Below are 19,495 nucleotides of genomic sequence, written 5' to 3'. Positions count from 1 at the left end.
TGTAAACCGAAAATCCTGGCTCAAAGACCCATTTTTAAAAATTTGCCGAAAAATGAAATGGTCCCAAATCAGTCAAAAGAACAAGTTTAACCCCTTGCAGTTTTTTAAACCGAAAATCCTGGCTCAAAAAGACCCAGTTTTACAAATTGGCCAAAAAATGAAATGGTCCCAAATCAGTCAAAAGAACAAGTTTAACCCCTTGCAGTTTTTTAAACCGAAACTCCTGGCTCAAAAAGACCCATTTTAAAAAATTGGCCGAAAAATAAAATGGTCCCAAATCAGTCAAAAGAACAAGTTTAACCCCTTGCAGTTTTTTAAACCGAAAATCCTGCGGCTCAAAAAGACCCATTTTTAAAAATTGGCCGAAAAATAAAATAGTCCCAAATCAGTCAAAAGAACAAGTTTAACCCCTTGCAGTTTTTTAAACCGAAAATCCTGGCTCAAAAAGACCCAGTTTTACAAATTGGCCAAAAAATGAAATGGTCCCAAATCAGTCAAAAGAACAAGTTTAACCCCTTGCAGTTTTTTAAACCGAAACTCCTGGCTCAAAAAGACCCAGTTTTACAAACTGGCCAAAAAATGAAATGGTCCCAAATCAGTAAAAAGAACAAGTTTAACCCATTGCAGTTTTTTAAACCGAAACTCCTGGCTCAAAAAGACCCATTTTTAAAAATTGGCCGAAACTTAAAATGGTTCCAAATCAGTCAAAAGAACAAGTTAAACCCCTTGCAGTTTTTTAAACCGAATATTCTGGCTCAAAAAGACCCATTTTAAAAAATTGGCCGACAAATAAAATGGTCCCAAATCAGTCAAAAGAACAAGTTTAACCCCTTGCAGTTTTTTAAACCGAAAATCCTGGCTCAAAAAGGCCCATTTTTAAAAATTGGCCGAAAAATAAAATAGTCCCAAATCAGTCAAAAGAACAAGTTTAACCCCTTGTAGTTTTTTAAACCGAAAATCCTGGCTCAAAAAGACCCATTTTTAAAAATTGGACGAAAAATAAAATGGTTAAAAATCAGTTTAAAGAGCAAGTTTAACCCCTTGCAGTTTTTTAAACCGAAAATCCTGGCTCAAAAAGACCCATTTTTAAAAATTGGACGAAAAATAAAATGGTTAAAAATCAGTTTAAAGAGCAAGTTTAACCCCTTGCAGTTTTTTAAACCGAAAATCCTGGCTCAAAAACAAAAATACCCATTTTTAAAAATTTGCCGGAAACTAAAAACTAAAATCAGTTAAACCAGTCTGCAGTTATAGGCTAATGCTTCTTGTATTCAAATTGTTGGGATAAAAAAGTTTAATAAATGTAATATACTTCAAAGTGAAATGTTTCTAAAAATGCATTACACTACCCAAAGCTGCTGTACTTTTTACCACTACCACAAGTGTTTTTAATTTTGGCATTACTTTTCAGAGTAGGCCTCATTACCAAACGTATACATACAGACCCCCTTAATGTTTTAAAAGCATTGCTCATTTGATAATTATGTTTACATGTCCCCCACTTTAACTTCATGCTGCAGAAATTTACTCCCTGTTTTAAGTGGCTTTTATCACGAAAGAAGAAAACCAAATACTGATGGAGTTTTGTATCAACACCACTCACCGATAACCCACCCTACCCCCTTCCCCCTATCTCTCTCTCGTTCATGTTGGTTATTCATGAACTCTTGCAGTTAATGGGAGTTTCAACGTCAAGATAATTTGTGAATAATTTATTTATAAGTACACACTTTGTTACGTAAGAAGATAAATACGATAGCGAGCGTATGTTGATTACCGTAATGGAATGACGTTATATTAGCATAGCCTTGATGACCTACAAGATTAATGCCGACGCTATTGTAAAAGGCAATTTTAGAGGTAGAGAAAGACAAGTTATAGTTCATGTTGTAATAAACTTGCAGTCCTAACATTTTTGTATGGTCCTAGGTATGGACACTATTGGTAATTACTCAAAATAATTGTTAGCACAAAAATAGAGAGCTGTTGGTAGGGAGGGGGGGGGGGGGAAGAAAAAACATTGTGAGAAACGGCTTCCTCTGCAGTAACATAGTTTTTGAGGTATTTTCTCACTCAAATATTTAAACAATTCAGGCCCAAAGCTTTTTTGTAGGCATCTGAAAGCACATAAATAATTGTGCAAGGACGTATTTTCTTTCATCATTATTTTGCAACTTTGATGAAAAATTAGCAAAAACTTTCACTTGTACAGTAACTTTAAGCTGTATGCTTTAACTATTATTTGACCGTTAATGTAATGTTTATGCACGAATGAATTCGATCGGTAAAATTTCAAATTGCAACCCAATAAAATGTATGTCTTTGTCCCCCTTTTCCCCCCACATACGCTACTGCGACGCATAGGTCCACATTTGAAGCAAACAAAATCTCCATGGTTTAAACAACAGCAGAAAGGTAGTTTTTTTACGGCAATTTAGTCACAGTTGCATTGGTTCATACATTTTTAAACGTTTGTCTACCCGAGCATGATCAGAGAGACAGCCAGCTTTCAGCAATCGTGAAGAAGCATGGAGGTAGCTCCATGGTTGATTGTACCAATACGCCAAACATATATTTTTTAGCGGTAGGAGGCCTTGAAAGATTATCATACGTGTTATAATAATTATAAAAAACATTTTCTATGGTTATGCCTACTTATAATGATAACGTAGTGTTTACAACTGGGAAATACTTGTCGTGGACGTGATTCGCGGGTCACGAACGGGGGCGTGTTTATAAAATACGCAGGAAATGATTAGTACCAAATGCGTTGGTATTTGACATGTGATTACGTGCATTCATAGGGCAAGCCTGGTCAAATTTAGTGCCACATACTAGTAGCTTTCCAAGCAGTTATTAAAGTTATCGAAGCAGGACGGCATAAGTGTGGACTGGAACACCAAAGAACATACTTGTACATAATGGCATCGGAAAGCATAAAAATGGAAAACTCGAGTTGGAGTGAGGGTAGAGGCGAGGAGGACTCTAAAAATAGATTGCATACGGCAGGTAAGTAAGTTGTTGAGAAGAATAGAATTAGCTGTTGCAAACAACGTTCCTTACCAACCAAAAGGTCCTACCGGGTATAATATAAATGCAATAGTTAAAGCCTGACGTTTCGATCCTAGCACAGTCTTTCTCTAAGGCTACATAGAAACTTTCAATGAATTCGTAGCTCGAGCTATGTCAATCATCGCTCATAATATTAATAAACATAACATTCCTTTCTCCACTCCATGCAGCCAGAGAGAGGGCATAGAGTAAGGACAGAGACCAAAGAGCAAGGACGAGCTCATTGTGTATGTTTTTGTTAACAGTCTGAACTTTGGAATTGAAAATATTGATATTTCTTTCTTTGAAACGAGAAATGTCTCTATTAAACGTGTTATATTGAAATTATCTGTAGTAACTCTTTACTACAGACGAATATATCTCTATAAATTAATAGTAATAAATACTATGCCTATAGTCAGCGCCGTACAGTAAAGCTAAACCCGTGTTTTCTTCTATCAGGCACTTCCTGGTCCATTTTTCGCTCGTTGTTTTTCTTGAGTCAAATTCCTTTTTATATTTAGGCCTATTAATTATAATGAATTTAATTAAATTTGGGAAATTACCATCCCAAAAGTCCAGATTTTAAACTGGGGCACACGGAGAAAGGGGGAGACACGAACTGATCCGGGTTATGCTTGCAATACTTTACAATAGAGATTTTCTTTATTATACAGAAATATCATGAGAGATAGCTTATCTCCATAGCTGTTAGGATTCATGTTACTAATATATATATCAATGAATATTTGGTTTGCGGTAACACCATGTGTGTATCTACTTGCCAGGTAGAGTTGTTCTTAGAGAACTGTCTTGCTGTTCTCCCTAAGAACAACTCTACCTGGCAAGTAGCATTGATACCTAACCATGCAATGCCTCAAATCCTATAATATATACATCGCTATTACTGTATAGAAGTCTCTAACGATACTTATATTTCTACAAATAATAATGTATCTTAATTCCCTCATTCTCCCTCAATCCCTCGCTTTTGAGCCGTTTGTGCCCTGTCCATTGCAAAGGACAACATTCAAGGGATGCCTTTCACCCAGATCTGCTTTCACCGTGTGCATTTGCACTCGGTTGACCTCAAAGTTGAAAAAACGTGTATTCATCTTTTGATTGAAACGGGGAAACCTTTTTACGTCACTTTCCATTGGTGTTCAGTGAACTAAACAGAACTGTATAGGAGGTCAAGATGGAGACCAGCTTCATGCAATTGTTTACGTAGGCCTCGAATAAAACTGGGGATAAAACAACACTTTCACACTACCAGCAAGTCCTGACGTCTACTGATTTTAACCTTCGAGAAAGACTCTGCTATACTCATAGGTGTGAAACGTTAGGCCAGCTATTTTTTGTGGAATATGCCATGGGTACTTTATAATATAGGTTGTTTGGTATAGCCTAAGCAGTTTGCAACAGGAAAGTTCTTATTTACTGATCATTTTTGACACTAATTTAACTATTCATTTGCTGATGGGTGTGTGATTGACCCATGTCCTGGGGGGGTCCATTTATGGGTCAAGCTGATTCGGAAAGTGCTAAACATTAGGGAGGTTTCACATGCGATTAGATACCTATATAGGATTTGAGGCATTGCATGGTGAGGTATCAATGTATATTTGGTTTGCGACAGTTCCCTAAGAACAACTCTACCTGGCAAGTAGATACACACATGGTGTTACCGCAAACCAAATATACACCGATTAGATACCCATATACGTTTAGCTATCCGTAACCTACTTACGTGTAGCAAGCAGGATATCAGTGTCTTCTGCACGTATACCGGATAGCGAGTCATATGACGTCATAATGATGACGTACCCGTCGCACTAACCGTATCCGTTCGCATGCGAAAACTCCCTAATATTGGGATATCGACTTTGCTCTGTATTTTTGTAATATCTTATCTAAACCATAGACCTATCAAATAAATCCTTTCTCAAATAGTTTACACTATCAACAGCTGCAGTGCTTCTAATCAATCAAGTTTTGATGTACGTTCATTTTTGGAGTACTTGAATGACAATGCCTGTATGCTTCATTTTTGAAAGAGCAAGGACACCAAAGCATTTTCTCCTTGGAAAAAGACTGCCTATTTGGAAATTTCAAAGTTACTGGAGCATTTTAAGGGCACAAGGCAATGACCATAAGGGGCATGCGGGCAAATTCGTTTCCGTGAAGTTTGCATCATTGGGGGTCTATAAAACGCTCTAATTTGCTTTTCTTTTTCCCATGTACATACAGGTAGTGACGCAGGCGGTCTTGATGCATGTACCAAAGTGCTTATGGGCTTTTCGTACTTTCTCGTGATCATTTTCCCATTTGCACTATTCGTTTGCATAAAGGTAACAATCAGGCAGGGTGTGTCCTTAACCTTTTCACTTACTAGGCAGTGGGAGCACAGAGCCCGCTGTCATAGAGCTGCTTAAGCAGAGCACATTGCTTAACAATTCTCTGCTAAGCAGTAATAAACAGGATACCAATCACAAATGGTACATGTGACATTTTAGTTTGGCTGGTAACCTTATTCTGTTCAGCATAATTTTGCTGTGCTAAGCCACCTTTTTGTGCTTTAAAGCAGCTATGGTAATATTTTCATACATTCGGTCTTTATGACAGATACGAAAGGATTGTTTTGATCCCTTGGATGTAAGCAGTCAAAGAGATGTTTTGAAATTTCAATATATTATTGGCGAGATTTTTAGGTGTGAAACCAGATCCACGTGATTCGAGAGAAGGTTGCCTGCTGAAGAACGATACAATTTAATAAGTAGGCCTACTACATAACCTGATTATCTATGGTGATCGCCTTGGCACCAGAAAGCTTACGGATGTAAATACAAATTCCATTTCCTTGTAGGCCTTTACATGAGTTCTGGGGTCGATTCCACAATAGTCATAAGTTAGGATTAGTTATTGGAGTTATTAAACACTCAAGGCAAGTCCTAAGTATAAGTCTGAGTAACACCCGTGTCATCAGGCCCACCCTAGTCGCGCCCAACCAAATTCTGAATAAAGTAGGTCATACATCAAGTTCAACGTCTGAAACAGTTAGGAGCGACTGGACGCGCTATAAGGCGAAAGATTAACTGTTGCAGTCGTTCGGAACAACTACGTAGCGTCTTGGTTTCAGACGTCGATCTTGTCATGAGATGGACCTAATGTGAATGTTAATATCGCCTGTCTCAAACCAAGAGTCGCTCCTAATCTACTTGGTTCGGCGTGACTCGGGCGCGCCTGTCTGAAACGGGTGAGACTCCTCCTAACTCGAGATAAGACGAGGTGAAATCCACCTCAGGTTCTCTTGCAGTCCAACGTTGGGCCTTTTTAGTGTTGGTTTATCTCACAGCTTAACCTGACATAACTATCTTCCTCCAGACAGTGGCAGAGTACGAGCGAGCCATTATCTTCAGAGCCGGCCGTCTGTTACCCGGTGGACCTAAGGGACCCGGTCTGTTCTTCATCCTCCCGTGCATCGATGAGTTCAGAGTCATCGATCTCAGGACACTGTCTTTCGATGTTCCACCTCAAGAGGTTGTTATAATCACTGCTTTCGTCTTTCTTCTTGATCAGTTTATTTTCTTTTTCTTCAAATTAATGAACAATTGCAGGTCTGTATGCTTCGTTTTTGAAAAGGAAAGGCCACCAAGACAATTTCCCCTTATTAAATGGTACCCTGAGAGGAAACCAAGTGAGGAATATTGTAGCGACAAGTAATATTATCATCAGGCCCAAGTGGATTTCTGTTTGATCCCATGATGCAGTCATTTGGTGTGTGGCACCCCAAAAGTTTTTTTCTGGAACTTTGAATATTTAGAAACATTAATTCTTAGGAGACTTATAAATTCAAGAATATGAGGATACAAGAGAAGTTTGGGACCCTCTGTTCGTTTCTCAGGCCTGTTAATTCCTCTTTGCCCCCCCCCGGCCGTTGCCTTGTTGCCCTTGAAATGTTCCAGTAGAAACTTACACTTTCATCTATGGTGCCCTTTTTACCAAGGAGAAGTGCCTTGCAAAAACGAAACATACAGGCACCTACAAAATGTCGCTTTAAATTAACGACGGTTTAGACAATGATAATGACTAGAATTTACATTCTCTCCTCCCCCACAAGATTTTGTCCAAGGATAGCGTAACAGTAACCGTGGACGCCGTGGTGTACATCAGGGTAGCCGATCCCACCATGGCGGTGCTGAACGTGGAGAACTACAAGCGGTCAACAGAGCTCCTGGCCGCCACCACGCTGCGTAACGTCTTGGGTACCAAGACCCTGGCCGAGGTGCTGAGCCAAAGAGACGAGATCAGCAGCAGCCTTCAGACCCTCTTGGATGATGCCACTGACCCGTGGGGAATCAAAGTGGAGCGGGTGGAAATGTAAGTCCAAGTTCCGAGCGAACCGTTTTGACCCTCGGAATAAACAATGCGGAACACAACTCTGCCATTTTTACTCTTATTTGTCTGTGAAGGTGGTCATGCTCTATGACAACATGACAGACTCACTAGCCAATTTCTTAAATTTCTTCGGTGTAATCTGTATGATCTTGTTTACAAACTGTGGATCTATATTGCCATTAATCGTGTATAGCTCTTGACTGATTGGGAATTGTCATTTAATGTTGTCATGTTTGTTTTTTATACAGTAAGGACGTCAGTTTGCCGATGCTGATGCAGCGAGCTATGGCTGCTGAAGCCGAAGCCTCAAGAGAAGCCAGAGCCAAGGTATTTCATTTCTACATTTATTATTTCCCCCTTTCTTATAACTCATTTTGACAGAAAAATTTAAAGACACCTACCTATAGTTGTTAGATAAAAAGTGTTCCCAAAACAAACACAACTTTAAGTGTGCAAAGTATTGGCTGAACTTTAAGTTTATGGGTTGTCTTTGTTTTCAGGTGATCGCCGCTGAGGGAGAGCAGAATGCCTCCCGGGCCCTCAAGGAGGCAGCTGACATCATCGCTGAGTCTCCCAACGCCCTCCAGCTCCGCTACCTTCAAACTCTTAACTCCATCTCGGCTGAGAAGAACTCCACCATCATCTTCCCGCTGCCCATCGATCTCCTGGCCGGGTTCATGAAGAAGTAGTGCCGGTATAGTGTGGCCAGCGAGTAGGAAGAAGACATAACTACCACCCTTAGAGATATTACGTCGGGGCATGCTTCTGGTCCTTGTGACGCCAATCATTATTTCTGACGTAAAATTCACGCATTATTTGTGACGTGAAACTCGCTCATATCGGTATATTACCGGGTTTATAAGTAAACAACTTCGTATGTCAGCCGCCCGAAGTCTAACCAATCCAGTTATTCCTTTACGGTCTGTACGAATGTCATCGCATTTTTTTTCTGTCAGCTTGCCAAGCGACACTTCCCATGTACTGTGATTGTTGTGATGTATTATGAGTGAATGGTTTTTAAAAATGTGTTTACAATCCAATAACCTAAATTCTGTCTTAAGAGTTAAATTGTATTAGTTTAGTTTCAAGACACAAGAGACATGGGTATCTAAACATGATTGCGCCATAGGCTGTTTTTATAGTAGGCCTCTCAGTGATTTTTTTTTTTGTAGTATTTATTTTCTTTTTGCTGTAAAATTGTTTAAATTGGATGTACCTTCTATGTTTCTCGTACTCGGACATTGTAATTAAAAACAAAAACACACTCTAAAAAGGCCCGGGGTCAGAAGAAATGACCGGGATCCAAGACCCACTCAATGACCCGTTTGTGGAGATAAAAGTGACCCCAGGTAACCTAGGATATGGATCTTAACCACTTAGATCCAGGTCGCAATCTGGTTCTGTACATAACAATTGCCACAGTCGTAGAAAAATTTTCAGTGGGGTATTTATTTTCTTCTCAATCGATTCAAAAAGGGAATCCATTGTAAAAGACATCAATACATTTTTAGGAAGAGATTTTGATGTACATACATAAGAAAATGCAGCCGGATGCACTGACGTCAATTCTAACGAACGATTTGAGAAGGTTCCACGGGTCAGACCCGTATTCTGGGCTCGTGCTGGGTCAAGCTGATTAAAGACACTACATGAAAACTAACTTGTAAAAATGGCAATTGTAACTCAGATTCTGCGATGAATACTTTTGGGTCAGTTTGACACAGTTTCCGGGTCATACCGACCCGGGTATGGGTCCTACGTGAGCCGAAATCCTGATTAGTTCTGCTCCGGGAGTTTTTCGAGTGTATTTCTTTTTTGACGTTTTAAAGGTTGTATTTTTATTTTGTATAATTTTGTATTGTTACAGAAGTAATAATAAAATTGTAAGCCATTATTGGTACATACTTTACGTGGCGTGCATTATTGAGTTAAAGTCTGGAAGACATAATACGCTATGAATTGAAATGATTTTTTTAGTTAGATGAGGACTCGCAAGGCTTTGTTTTCTTCAGCACTTGTCGACGGAACCAACAGTTCTATTTACTCTAATTGTTATTGTGTCTTGTTACTGATAGGCCGTCGACTGAATGAATGATTTAGATAATTAAAACGTGTTAACTTTCAAAAAGCTTGTCACAGTATTGTGCCTTTCAACGCAAGGTTTATTTCAAAAGCAAATATCTTTAATTAGCCTATAGATATAGGAGTTTCCTTCAATATGACATCGCGAACTTTTGTGATGAATCCCTCATTCACAGTGCATTAAGGGTGTGTTTTTCTTTCTTTATTCTCTGGCATCTTCGATGACCAATGACTCAAATTTTTTAGAGATTTGTTATTTATGCATATTATGTTGAGATATACCAAGTGAGCTGAGAATACTTGTCTTTGACAATTACATAAAGTGTACAGTACATTTTATGTGAACGCTGCTGTCAACTCATTTTCCAGATGCCTACTGTTTGTACGTTCAATAGGGTAATGATGTTTCATGTACAGGAAAAGGAAATATAGTTGAACTCTATGGCAGCTGTTCTTGTGTGATTTCAGAGCGTGCCAAACGATGATATTAAAAATGTTCCCTCTGGTAGACTGTTTCCATCACAGTGCAGCACACCATGGTTCACGGTCTTTATAATACCATGCATTAAAGGCACAGGGGTGGATTTCACAAAGAGTTAAGGCTAGTCTTATCTCGAGTTAGGACGAGTTACTCGTCCTAACTTAGGACTAGCTATACGTTTTTGATATCTCTCAGGACTAGTCCTAAGTTAGGACTTGTCTAACTCTTTGTGAAATCGACCCCTGGACACGTTTGGGATTTGTCAAAGACCAGTATTCCGATTTGATGTATCCCAACATATGCATAAAACAACAAGCCTGTGGAAATGAGGGCTTAGTTGGTCATCGAAGTTGCAAGAGAATAATGAAAGAAAAAAGCCTTGTTGCACGACTTTGTGTGCTTTCAGATGAAAAACAAACGACAACAACTACAAAGTCTTTTATTATTTCAGTGAGAAATTACCTCTTTCTCAAAAACTACGTACTTCAAAGGGAGCCGCTTCTCACAATGTTTTAACAGCTCTCCATTGTTCGTCAACAAATAAATTGTTGTGCTAATAATTATTTTGAGTAGTTTATACCAATAGTGTCCAGTGCCTTTAAGGATACATCCTCCATGGTGGCACTAGCTCCGCATCTTCCAAACTCCCTAAACACGATTGTAAGACTGAGCCTGCATCCTTCATACGAGGAGAATACAGCGGGCATGCCGTCTGTCTCACTGCTGCGAATTGGAGCTACGATCGCAGTAGGTTTATACTTTATTGACTTTGCTCAGCGTCTGATACTCCACGGGAGGTTACCCGTAGTATATAACCAACCTATAACTCTTTTTAGGATACCCGCTGCTTCGTCGCATCACACCGACTGACTATAAACCTATGTCTGACCCAAGTGATATGATTGCATCCTTCTACCTCAGTATAAGTGATGTTTGTGAGCGTACCTCCCCCACCCATCTCCTCCCGATCTCGACCCACCGCATAGCCTTCGTTATGGCGTCGTTGAAAATTGCTTACCGACCAAAAGGACCATGGGTACAAATGCTAAAAAATTATCGTGGCCTGACGTGGCCATCATCAGTCTTTTAAGGTCAAATGAGAACACAACACACATTGTATTATTGTACAAAATGTTTGTTGTGTCACATTTTAGCCTTAAAGACTGATGTTTTAGTGTCTTAAAGACAATCATGTTAAGAGTTCCCGTCCGCTTCCTTCTTAGAATCTGCCTCCATGTAGACTGGGATACGTTTAAAAGATCTAAGACGAAAAGAAAACACATTTTGAAAAACAGCCCAGCCGGTTGTGTTTAAAAATGTGTCAGGCGACAATTAAAGGCAGGACGCTAAACATGTTTTTTGTTTTGCATAAAACGTGTGTATCAAAATCGGTCTTTATGGAAAGGAATGAGAACACACATAACAATCAAGAGATTAATAATGGAACATGGTAACAAGGGGGATTGTGTGGCCATACTACGCTTGAGTATAATATATTAATTTGTTCAAATTAGCATTGGCTTAAATTAAAGTTGAAGGCTACACTAAAAATTATTTGTGAGATAAGTGATAAGTTAACTGTGGTCACTTTGATATACCCAATGTGTCACGTTAATTCTTTGTTTAATAGATTAAAATGGTTGGAACGCCCTTGCATGCGACTGTTGTTTCATATCTCTGTAGCTACGATATCGAATATACCGCCCTCACTGATGCAGTGTCGAATGAAAACAAAGGATTTTGTAGTCGACAGTGATATAAGGGAATATAATGGAGTGGTTTATTAGGCAATGATTTAAACACAATTAAAGTAATTTGAAGTATTGGACAATTGCACACCCACATTATAAAAAATAGTTATACTCAAATACAGCACAATGAATGATGATAATCTTGAAGACGAACATAATATCCTGCTCGAAACGTCAAGACCTTAGCAACGGGCTCTTCTCAAAGCCAACATTCCTCCATAAAGATGATTTCTCACAAATTATGTTTGAAGCTTTGCATTATGTGGAAATTAAGATGTAACCGAGGAGGTACACTGTAAAACTACAGAGTTGAAAGTGACTACACTTTGAAAGTGTTGAATCCAGCATTTTATAAGTTAAATCCAGCATTTTTAAAGTATTCGGTCATCAATTTAAGTGCCAGTTTGACGTTTAAAAGCTTATCCAACAATTCAAGGGAATTATTTTGAGAAATGTTTAAATAACACTTAAATTGTTGAACTAACCCTTTTGGCGTTGGATCAAAAATTTAAAATGCTAGATTTAACAAACAAAATGTTGGATCCAACACTTTCAAAGTTTAGCCACTCACCGAACTCAAGCAAGTGTTGGATTCAACTCTTTAGTTTTTAGAGTGTAGAAATAGTTCTACCTCCATAGTCATGGAGGTCTATTTCTACCTCCATGCTACTGTATAGTAAACTTGTATATTAAACTTGTGCGCGGGTACAACTATTGTGTGAAATATATTTTGGACGAGTATAAAATTTTGCATTGGCAGGCTTAGACCATTTAGAGTAATGCGTAGACGTGTCGACAGTAAATACTCGGCTCGTCTTCAGGAGACCATTATTTTTGGGAGAAGTGTTAGCCTGTGACAAGGTAGAGTATAATTTGTCTTTAAAAGTTTTTTTTTTCATTGCAGAGTATTATTTTAATGGTGTTTTACATCCCTATTGTGACTGCATGAACAGTCTTTAAAGCTATAGTGTTAAATTGTACTTTTGTTGATCCTGGTCATAATATTTACGGTTGTTTTGTGATGGTCTGTGATATTTCTTATTTAATTTTTTAAATTTTTTTTTATTGTATACTTAAATTTTACTTCTGACTGTTAGTGACAGCTTGATGGCAAAATAAAGAACAAGAATTATTATCACAACGGTTGCCGAAAACATATAATTAATATATACTCACATGCAATGACGCAAGCCCATGCTCAAACCCCTGGCCTCAAAATTCACATCATCAATATTCAAAATGACGTCAAAAGCGAATGTTGAATGAATTACGTAACAGTCCATTGTATCGTTGTTTGCTTGCAGCCAGGAATTGCATATTACCACCAGATCCCATCGAGTATACAGTACCACCAGATCCCATCGAGTATACAGTACCACCAGATTCCATCGAGTATACAGTATATATAAAAAAATCTTCCACCATGGGCCACGGTGGAGCAGGATACGAACGATTGTCATTCTTATGCAATATGCCGGTTTCTTGTGAACATAAACAGAAACGTGGCACTATTAGGGTGTTGGGTTTTGTCAAGGGATTCAATTGTCAATTTATCTGTGACGAAATGTCTCCAACAATAAACATGGTCAGTTGTCACACCCTACTAATGGCGGGTTTGCATTGAAAACCACTGAACTCCACAAGAAGTAGGCCCTATATGCAATCTATAATATACTAAATACAACTTTAGGTATACATGGGGTAAGAGATTAAACTATCGGTGCTAATTGTGCTGATCTTTTTGGGTTTTTTTTTGCAATTAGTTGATATTTTAGTTGTTTTTGGTACACAATAGGGGCCATGCCTATATCGTGCACATACCATGCCTGATATTGGGACAGAGGTCTGGGTCCAATTTCATAGAGCTTCTAAGCACAAAATTTACTTAATTTCTTCCTTGATAAAAAACAGGACTACCAACCAAATTTCCACGTGATTTCCAGGATAAGCAAACAACAGCTGAATACCAGAAACAAGCACTATGCAGCAATGGAAGTGCTAAACAATGAGTTGTCACTCACTACACTCTTTATAGGCTAAAGTTTTGAATTAAAAGGAACATTACAGAACTGTTTTTTGCTATACAAAACAACTGTTGGCAGTGTGAGCACTTTATGTAATTCACCATATACATAAACTGACAAACTAAACCTGCAGAAGTTTGAGATCGAACGGCCATCTGGGTCACGAGGAAATAGTGAAAAACCAATTACACATTTTGCATGACATCGATCACACAAAAAATAAAAATAAAACGCTCACTGCTGACCGATAAACTCCAAACGGGAAATTAGTTTTATTTATTTCTCATCAAATATGACATTTCAGACATAAATATTTTAATGGATTTTTCCTAATATCATCATCATTAGACCGTAAGTTTAGACTGTAAGTTTTATGTAAATATGTGATCTTAGACGCGTTTTTGTTTTACCAATTTTGTAATAATCCTTTAAAATTTGTGTTATTGTTGTCATTCTTAAGGTGAAGAGGAATGTCTTAGTTGCTGCACTTACGTGTTGATGTTCTTGTCTTAAATCATCTTCGTCTTGACACTGCCATTTTCCCTGTGTGCTTGCATCAAGGTAACATTATCTCTTCATCTTTGTTAAAACAAACATGACAATAATGACAACTCCCAAGCAGCCAAGAGCTATAAAGACACTGGACACCTTTAGTAATAGTCAAAGACAAGTCTTCTCACTTGGTGTATCTCAACATATGCACAAAATAACAAGTCTGTAAAAATTTGAACTCAATTGGTCGTCGAAGTTGCGAGATAATAATGGAAGTAAAAACACCCTTGTCACACGAAGTTGTGTGCTTTCAGATGCTTGATTTTGAGACCTCAAAATCTAATTCTGAGGTCTCGAAATCAAATTCAAATATTTAGTTGAAAATTACTTCTTTCTCAAAAATTGCGTTACTTCAGAGGGAGCCGTTTCTCACAATGTTTTATACTATCAACAGCTTCCCATTGATTGTTACAAAGTAAGTTTTTTCTAAAAAATTGCTTTGTCGTGAGTAATTACCAATCTTTTTCAGTAATTACCAATAGAGTCCAGGGGTTTAACCAGGGCCCTATTTCAAAGCAACTTTATTTGCTGAGCAAACATTCAGTGGGGCACCAGTCACAACAAAGTAAACTTAATTAAATTTTGGCTGGTATATTTCTGTTAAACAATACTTTTCCGTGCTTAGAAAGTTGTTGTGCTTAAGCAGGCTTTATGAAACTGAGCGCTTTTAGTTAGCTTTAGGCAGTTCCTACGACAATATTTGTTGCTGGTTGCAGTGTTACTTTAGTTAATAAACAGATGTAATTACGGAAAGAACCTCTTAATTAACAAACACACCAAAAACCCAACAAACAAACAAACAAACAAACAAACAAACAAACAAACAAACACACCAAAAACCCAACAAACAAACAAACTGTGTATAAATGTTGACAATATTATGTTGACAATGTTGACAATAATATTTCCAATGCATTCCTCTATAGACGGTTGCAGAGTATGAGCGAGCCATTATCTTCAGAGCCGGCCGTCTGTTACCCGGTGGACCTAAGGGACCCGGTCTGTTCTTCATCCTCCCGTGCATCGATGATTTTATAGTCATTGATCTCCGGACGCTCTCATTTGATGTTGCGCCTCAAGAGGTTGGTCCACTGATTTTTTTTCTTTTATTTTTGATCCTCTTTAGACCCTATGAATGTCTTTTTCTGGTAGAAACAGCTTATTTTGCGCTTTCTCAGTTATTTATGTCATTCTCAATCCCTTGTATTGATTGTTGGTTGTTTTATAAAGCATACTGATCGAAACGTCGAGTTGAAACCAACCCTTTTAGAACCACCCGAACTCATAGTCTTTCCATACCGTATTTCCACCATGCAAAGTTTCAAAAGCGTTGTGGTACTAAAGTTTTTGTGTAAGAACGTTATATAAATGCTCAGGGCCAATTTCATAGAGCTGCTTAAGCAACAAATGTGCTTTAGCACGAAAATAGCTCGCTTATTTTACACATGTTACTGGCCCAAATTTCATGCCATATACATTGCTTGTGACTGGTATTTAGCTTTTGTTTACTTAGCATAACAATTGAGTGGAGTCTTGGCCGGTAATCTGATTTTACTAAGCAAGTATTTTTTTGCTTAGGCAAAATTTTGTGCTTAAGCAGCTCTATGAAATTGGGCCCAGATGCTTATTACTATTATAAGGTCTACTGGTATCAAGTTGAGGTTTACAGAGTTGAATTTGACATTATAATGTTCGCTTGGCCATCGCGTACAAAAATCGATCTGTGGAAAATTCCATATACGTTATGACTCGTTGACGTCACATGTCTTAAAAATGAGTCAAAGAACCGGCACACAATTCAAGGACGATGAAACGCTAAAACTTTTGTGAATAACACGGTTTGTATAATTATATTACAACTATTGAGCAACAAAACAACTCTATGGAAAATTCCACAGTTATAAAGTTGTGACTCGTCGTCGTAGTCACACGTTAATCAGTCAAAGAACCGGCACATTGGGTGTGCACAACTCATGTAGAACCTAAAACTTTTGTGAAGATAGGGCTCATTTTCACTTGCCATTGCCTCAAAAATAACTCTGTGGAAAATTCCACAGCTTTACGTGATTCATCAACGGAACATTGTTAATGAGTCATAGAACCGGTTTACAAAACTCAATGGACGAATAATTTATGTAAAGCTACAACTTTTGTGAAGAGGGTTCATATCCACTATAGTACCAATTGCCCATCAAATAACTTTGTGGACAATTCCACCGACGTTGTGACTGACTCGTCGACGTCATTAGTCATTCTAAAAAAAAAATTAAAGTATGTATTGCTTTATTATTATTATTAACTTGATATAGAAAATAATTTGTTAACACGAGAAAAAAAGAAAATAATATTAAACTTTCTTTATAAAACATCTTAATAAAAGTCATTTATTTGTTAATAAAATGTTTAATTGTTTACCCCCCCCCCCCTGTGTGTTTGTGGTGTTGTACCTATAGTTTAAGAAATATTGATATCGGCAGACTGACCGGTCTTGCGTTCTTCATATATTTTTATATCTCTTTTGTATGTCATTTTTGTTAACTTGTGGAGAGAAATAGAAAACTAATAATAATATGATATACCCTCCGGGATATGTCTTTTTTTAATTGGTACAAATTTGTGTTTCATCTATTTATTGTATGTATTACTTTACTATTTTCCCTATTTTATCTTGTCTGGCTGTTTGGTGTTTCTGCTTACATTTTGGGACCTTAGTTTTAATACAGTGGTTCTTGATGTGTACTGCTTTTACTATAGCCATATTTTGTTTTAATTTTCTCTACAATTTTAGATTTCTGTATTGTAGCAGGCTTAGGCCATATAAATGAATTTTACTCTTTTTTTATGAGCAAGGTCTGGGAGGGCACATCTTTTTTATGACATTTTTGTTTTACTTTTGCCTTTTCCCGGACGGCCTTTGCTTGTGAGAATAATTATTGTATTGTCCAACGAATTAAAATAAAATAAATAAACGCCCATTATTTACTCTGACGCTCGAGGAGTAATTGTTTTGAAAGTAATGAGTCATTTTAATCTCACTTTTGAATACAGATTTTGTCCAAAGACAGTGTGACTGTTACTGTTGACGCTGTGGTGTACTTCCGCGTGTCCGATCCCACCATGGCGGTGCTTAACGTGGAGAACTACAAGCGGTCAACAGAGCTCTTGGCTGCTACCACGCTGCGTAACGTCTTGGGTACCAAGACCCTAGCCGAGGTGTTGAGCCAAAGAGATGTGATCAGCAGCACTCTTCAGAATCTACTTGATGATGCGACGGACCCTTGGGGAATCAAAGTGGAACGGGTTGAGATGTAAGTTTGTTGCTCGGTATTTTAAACTTCTCACCTTTATACCGTGTCATTGTTATGATCAAGTCCCAACCATGCCTGGCATTTCTATCAACTGAGTTATGCTCGGCAAATAATAACCAGTTTTTATATCGTGATTTACACACCCGGAAGGCGTCTTAAAGCGCTTCCAACATTATTACCCCTGATCACTGCCGGTCCATTTAATTCATTACTTAAACCCATCTCAGCTCACTCAGGAGTATACAGCAAAAATCTTATTATTATGGAAACATCACACCAACTTCTTCTTTTTTGAGAAGACAATGAAGATGTGTGGGAGGAACACCCCTATAGGGAAAATCCACGCAGACAGTAACTGATAACCCCAAATTAAAGCCATTATACACTTTCGGAACAGAAACACACAACTAGTTCACAGATTTACAAATAACTTACAGGGTTTACAGAAGAAGGACTTCTCTTGAAATATTATTCCATGAAATGCTTTACTTTTTGAGAAAACATTTAAACAACTATAAATTATCGATATCGAGAATTACGGATTTATTTTAAACACGTCATGACACGGCGAAAGGATAGGTTTTCCCGTTATTTTCTCCCGACTCCGATGACCAATTGAACCGAAATTTTCACAGGTTTGTTATTTTATATATAAGCTGTGATAAACGAAGTGTGGGCCTTGGACAATACTGTTTACCGAAAGTATCAAATGGCTTTAAGGCTCTAGCCTGGGCTCGAACCGGGGTCCACAGAGATGAAGGGCATGCTCGAGAGAAAATCATTGTACTGAGCAAAAGGTACTGCCCGATTTTGGGTCATATTCACATAAAAACTGTTGTCTATACTTTCTACCTATTTTGTTTGTGATGCCCCACTTAAAGAAGGAAAACAAGATGATATTTTGCTCTTTCATTAATCAGATAAATTTTGTGTTTTTTTTCTTGGCTACAGTAAGGATGTGCGTTTGCCAACCCAGATGCAGCGAGCGATGGCTGCTGAGGCTGAAGCTTCCAGGGAGGCACGTGCTAAGGTAACCAATTTATTTATTTATTTTCATAAAATAATATTGATTGTGCTATTAATGTTTAATTTTTATTTATCAGCACTGTTATTTTTCTAACTGTTCTGTTTTTGGCTTTTTTTTTTTTTTTTTTGCCTGAACTTATCTGTTTGATATTACCTTGTATATTATGCACTCTAGTATGCTGTGTTTTTGACATAATGGGAAATAAATTTGAATTTAATTGAATTGACAAATATTTATGTTGACAGAATTATGTTTATTTGAATTGATTATTTTGAGTTTATGTTTCTGTACGGTAAAAACTATTTGTTCAGTAAGGGCAATTGTTAATTATATTTCTCTTGTAATATTTATCTTCACCAGGTGATTGCCGCTGAGGGAGAGCAGAATGCCTCCCGGGCCCTCAAGGAGGCAGCTGACATCATCGCTGAGTCTCCCAACGCCCTCCAGCTCCGCTACCTCCAGACTCTTAACTCCATCTCGGCTGAGAAGAACTCCACCATCATCTTCCCGCTGCCCATCGACATCCTGTCAGGGTTCATGAAGAAGTAGTGGGTCCCGAGATTTAGTGGGCAAAATGCTTAACAATTCTTGTATTTGAATGTCGTTCTTATGGCACGCGACACGTTTGATAATATTGTCAAAGACCAGTTTTCTCACTTAAGTTGGTGAATCCCAACAAAATCATACAATAATCAACTTGTGGAAATTTTGACTCAATTGGTCATCGCAGTTGCAAGAATAATGAAAGACTATAGAAAAAAAACTGGCATAAATTTATGTGCTTTCAGATGCACACAAAATGCTTTCCCGCTGAAGTCTTT

The 19,495-nt window shown here is 37.9% G+C and overlaps 1 protein-coding gene and 1 pseudogene across 1 annotated transcript; both read left to right on the top strand.

The window, feature by feature from the left end:
* The first annotated feature begins 2,790 nt into the window (after window positions 1–2,790).
* Window positions 2,791–9,358, top strand: LOC117292674 (band 7 protein AGAP004871-like). The gene is made up of 6 exons (XM_033774807.1): window positions 2,791–3,009; window positions 5,302–5,402; window positions 6,436–6,591; window positions 7,172–7,431; window positions 7,698–7,776; window positions 7,950–9,358. The coding sequence occupies exons 1-6, from the start codon at window positions 2,922–2,924 to the stop codon at window positions 8,136–8,138; spliced, it is 873 nt and encodes a 290-aa protein (XP_033630698.1). The 5' UTR covers window positions 2,791–2,921; the 3' UTR covers window positions 8,139–9,358.
* Window positions 9,359–10,627: 1,269 nt separating this feature from the next.
* Window positions 10,628–19,223, top strand: LOC117292347 (annotated as a pseudogene).
* Window positions 19,224–19,495: the final 272 nt, after the last annotated feature.

This window comes from Asterias rubens, chromosome 7 (genome assembly GCF_902459465.1).
Source record: "Asterias rubens chromosome 7, eAstRub1.3, whole genome shotgun sequence".
Lineage (NCBI taxonomy): Eukaryota > Metazoa > Echinodermata > Asteroidea > Forcipulatida > Asteriidae > Asterias > Asterias rubens.
Note: the sequence above shows the minus strand (reverse complement) of the source record. Positions and strands in the feature narration are given on the sequence as shown.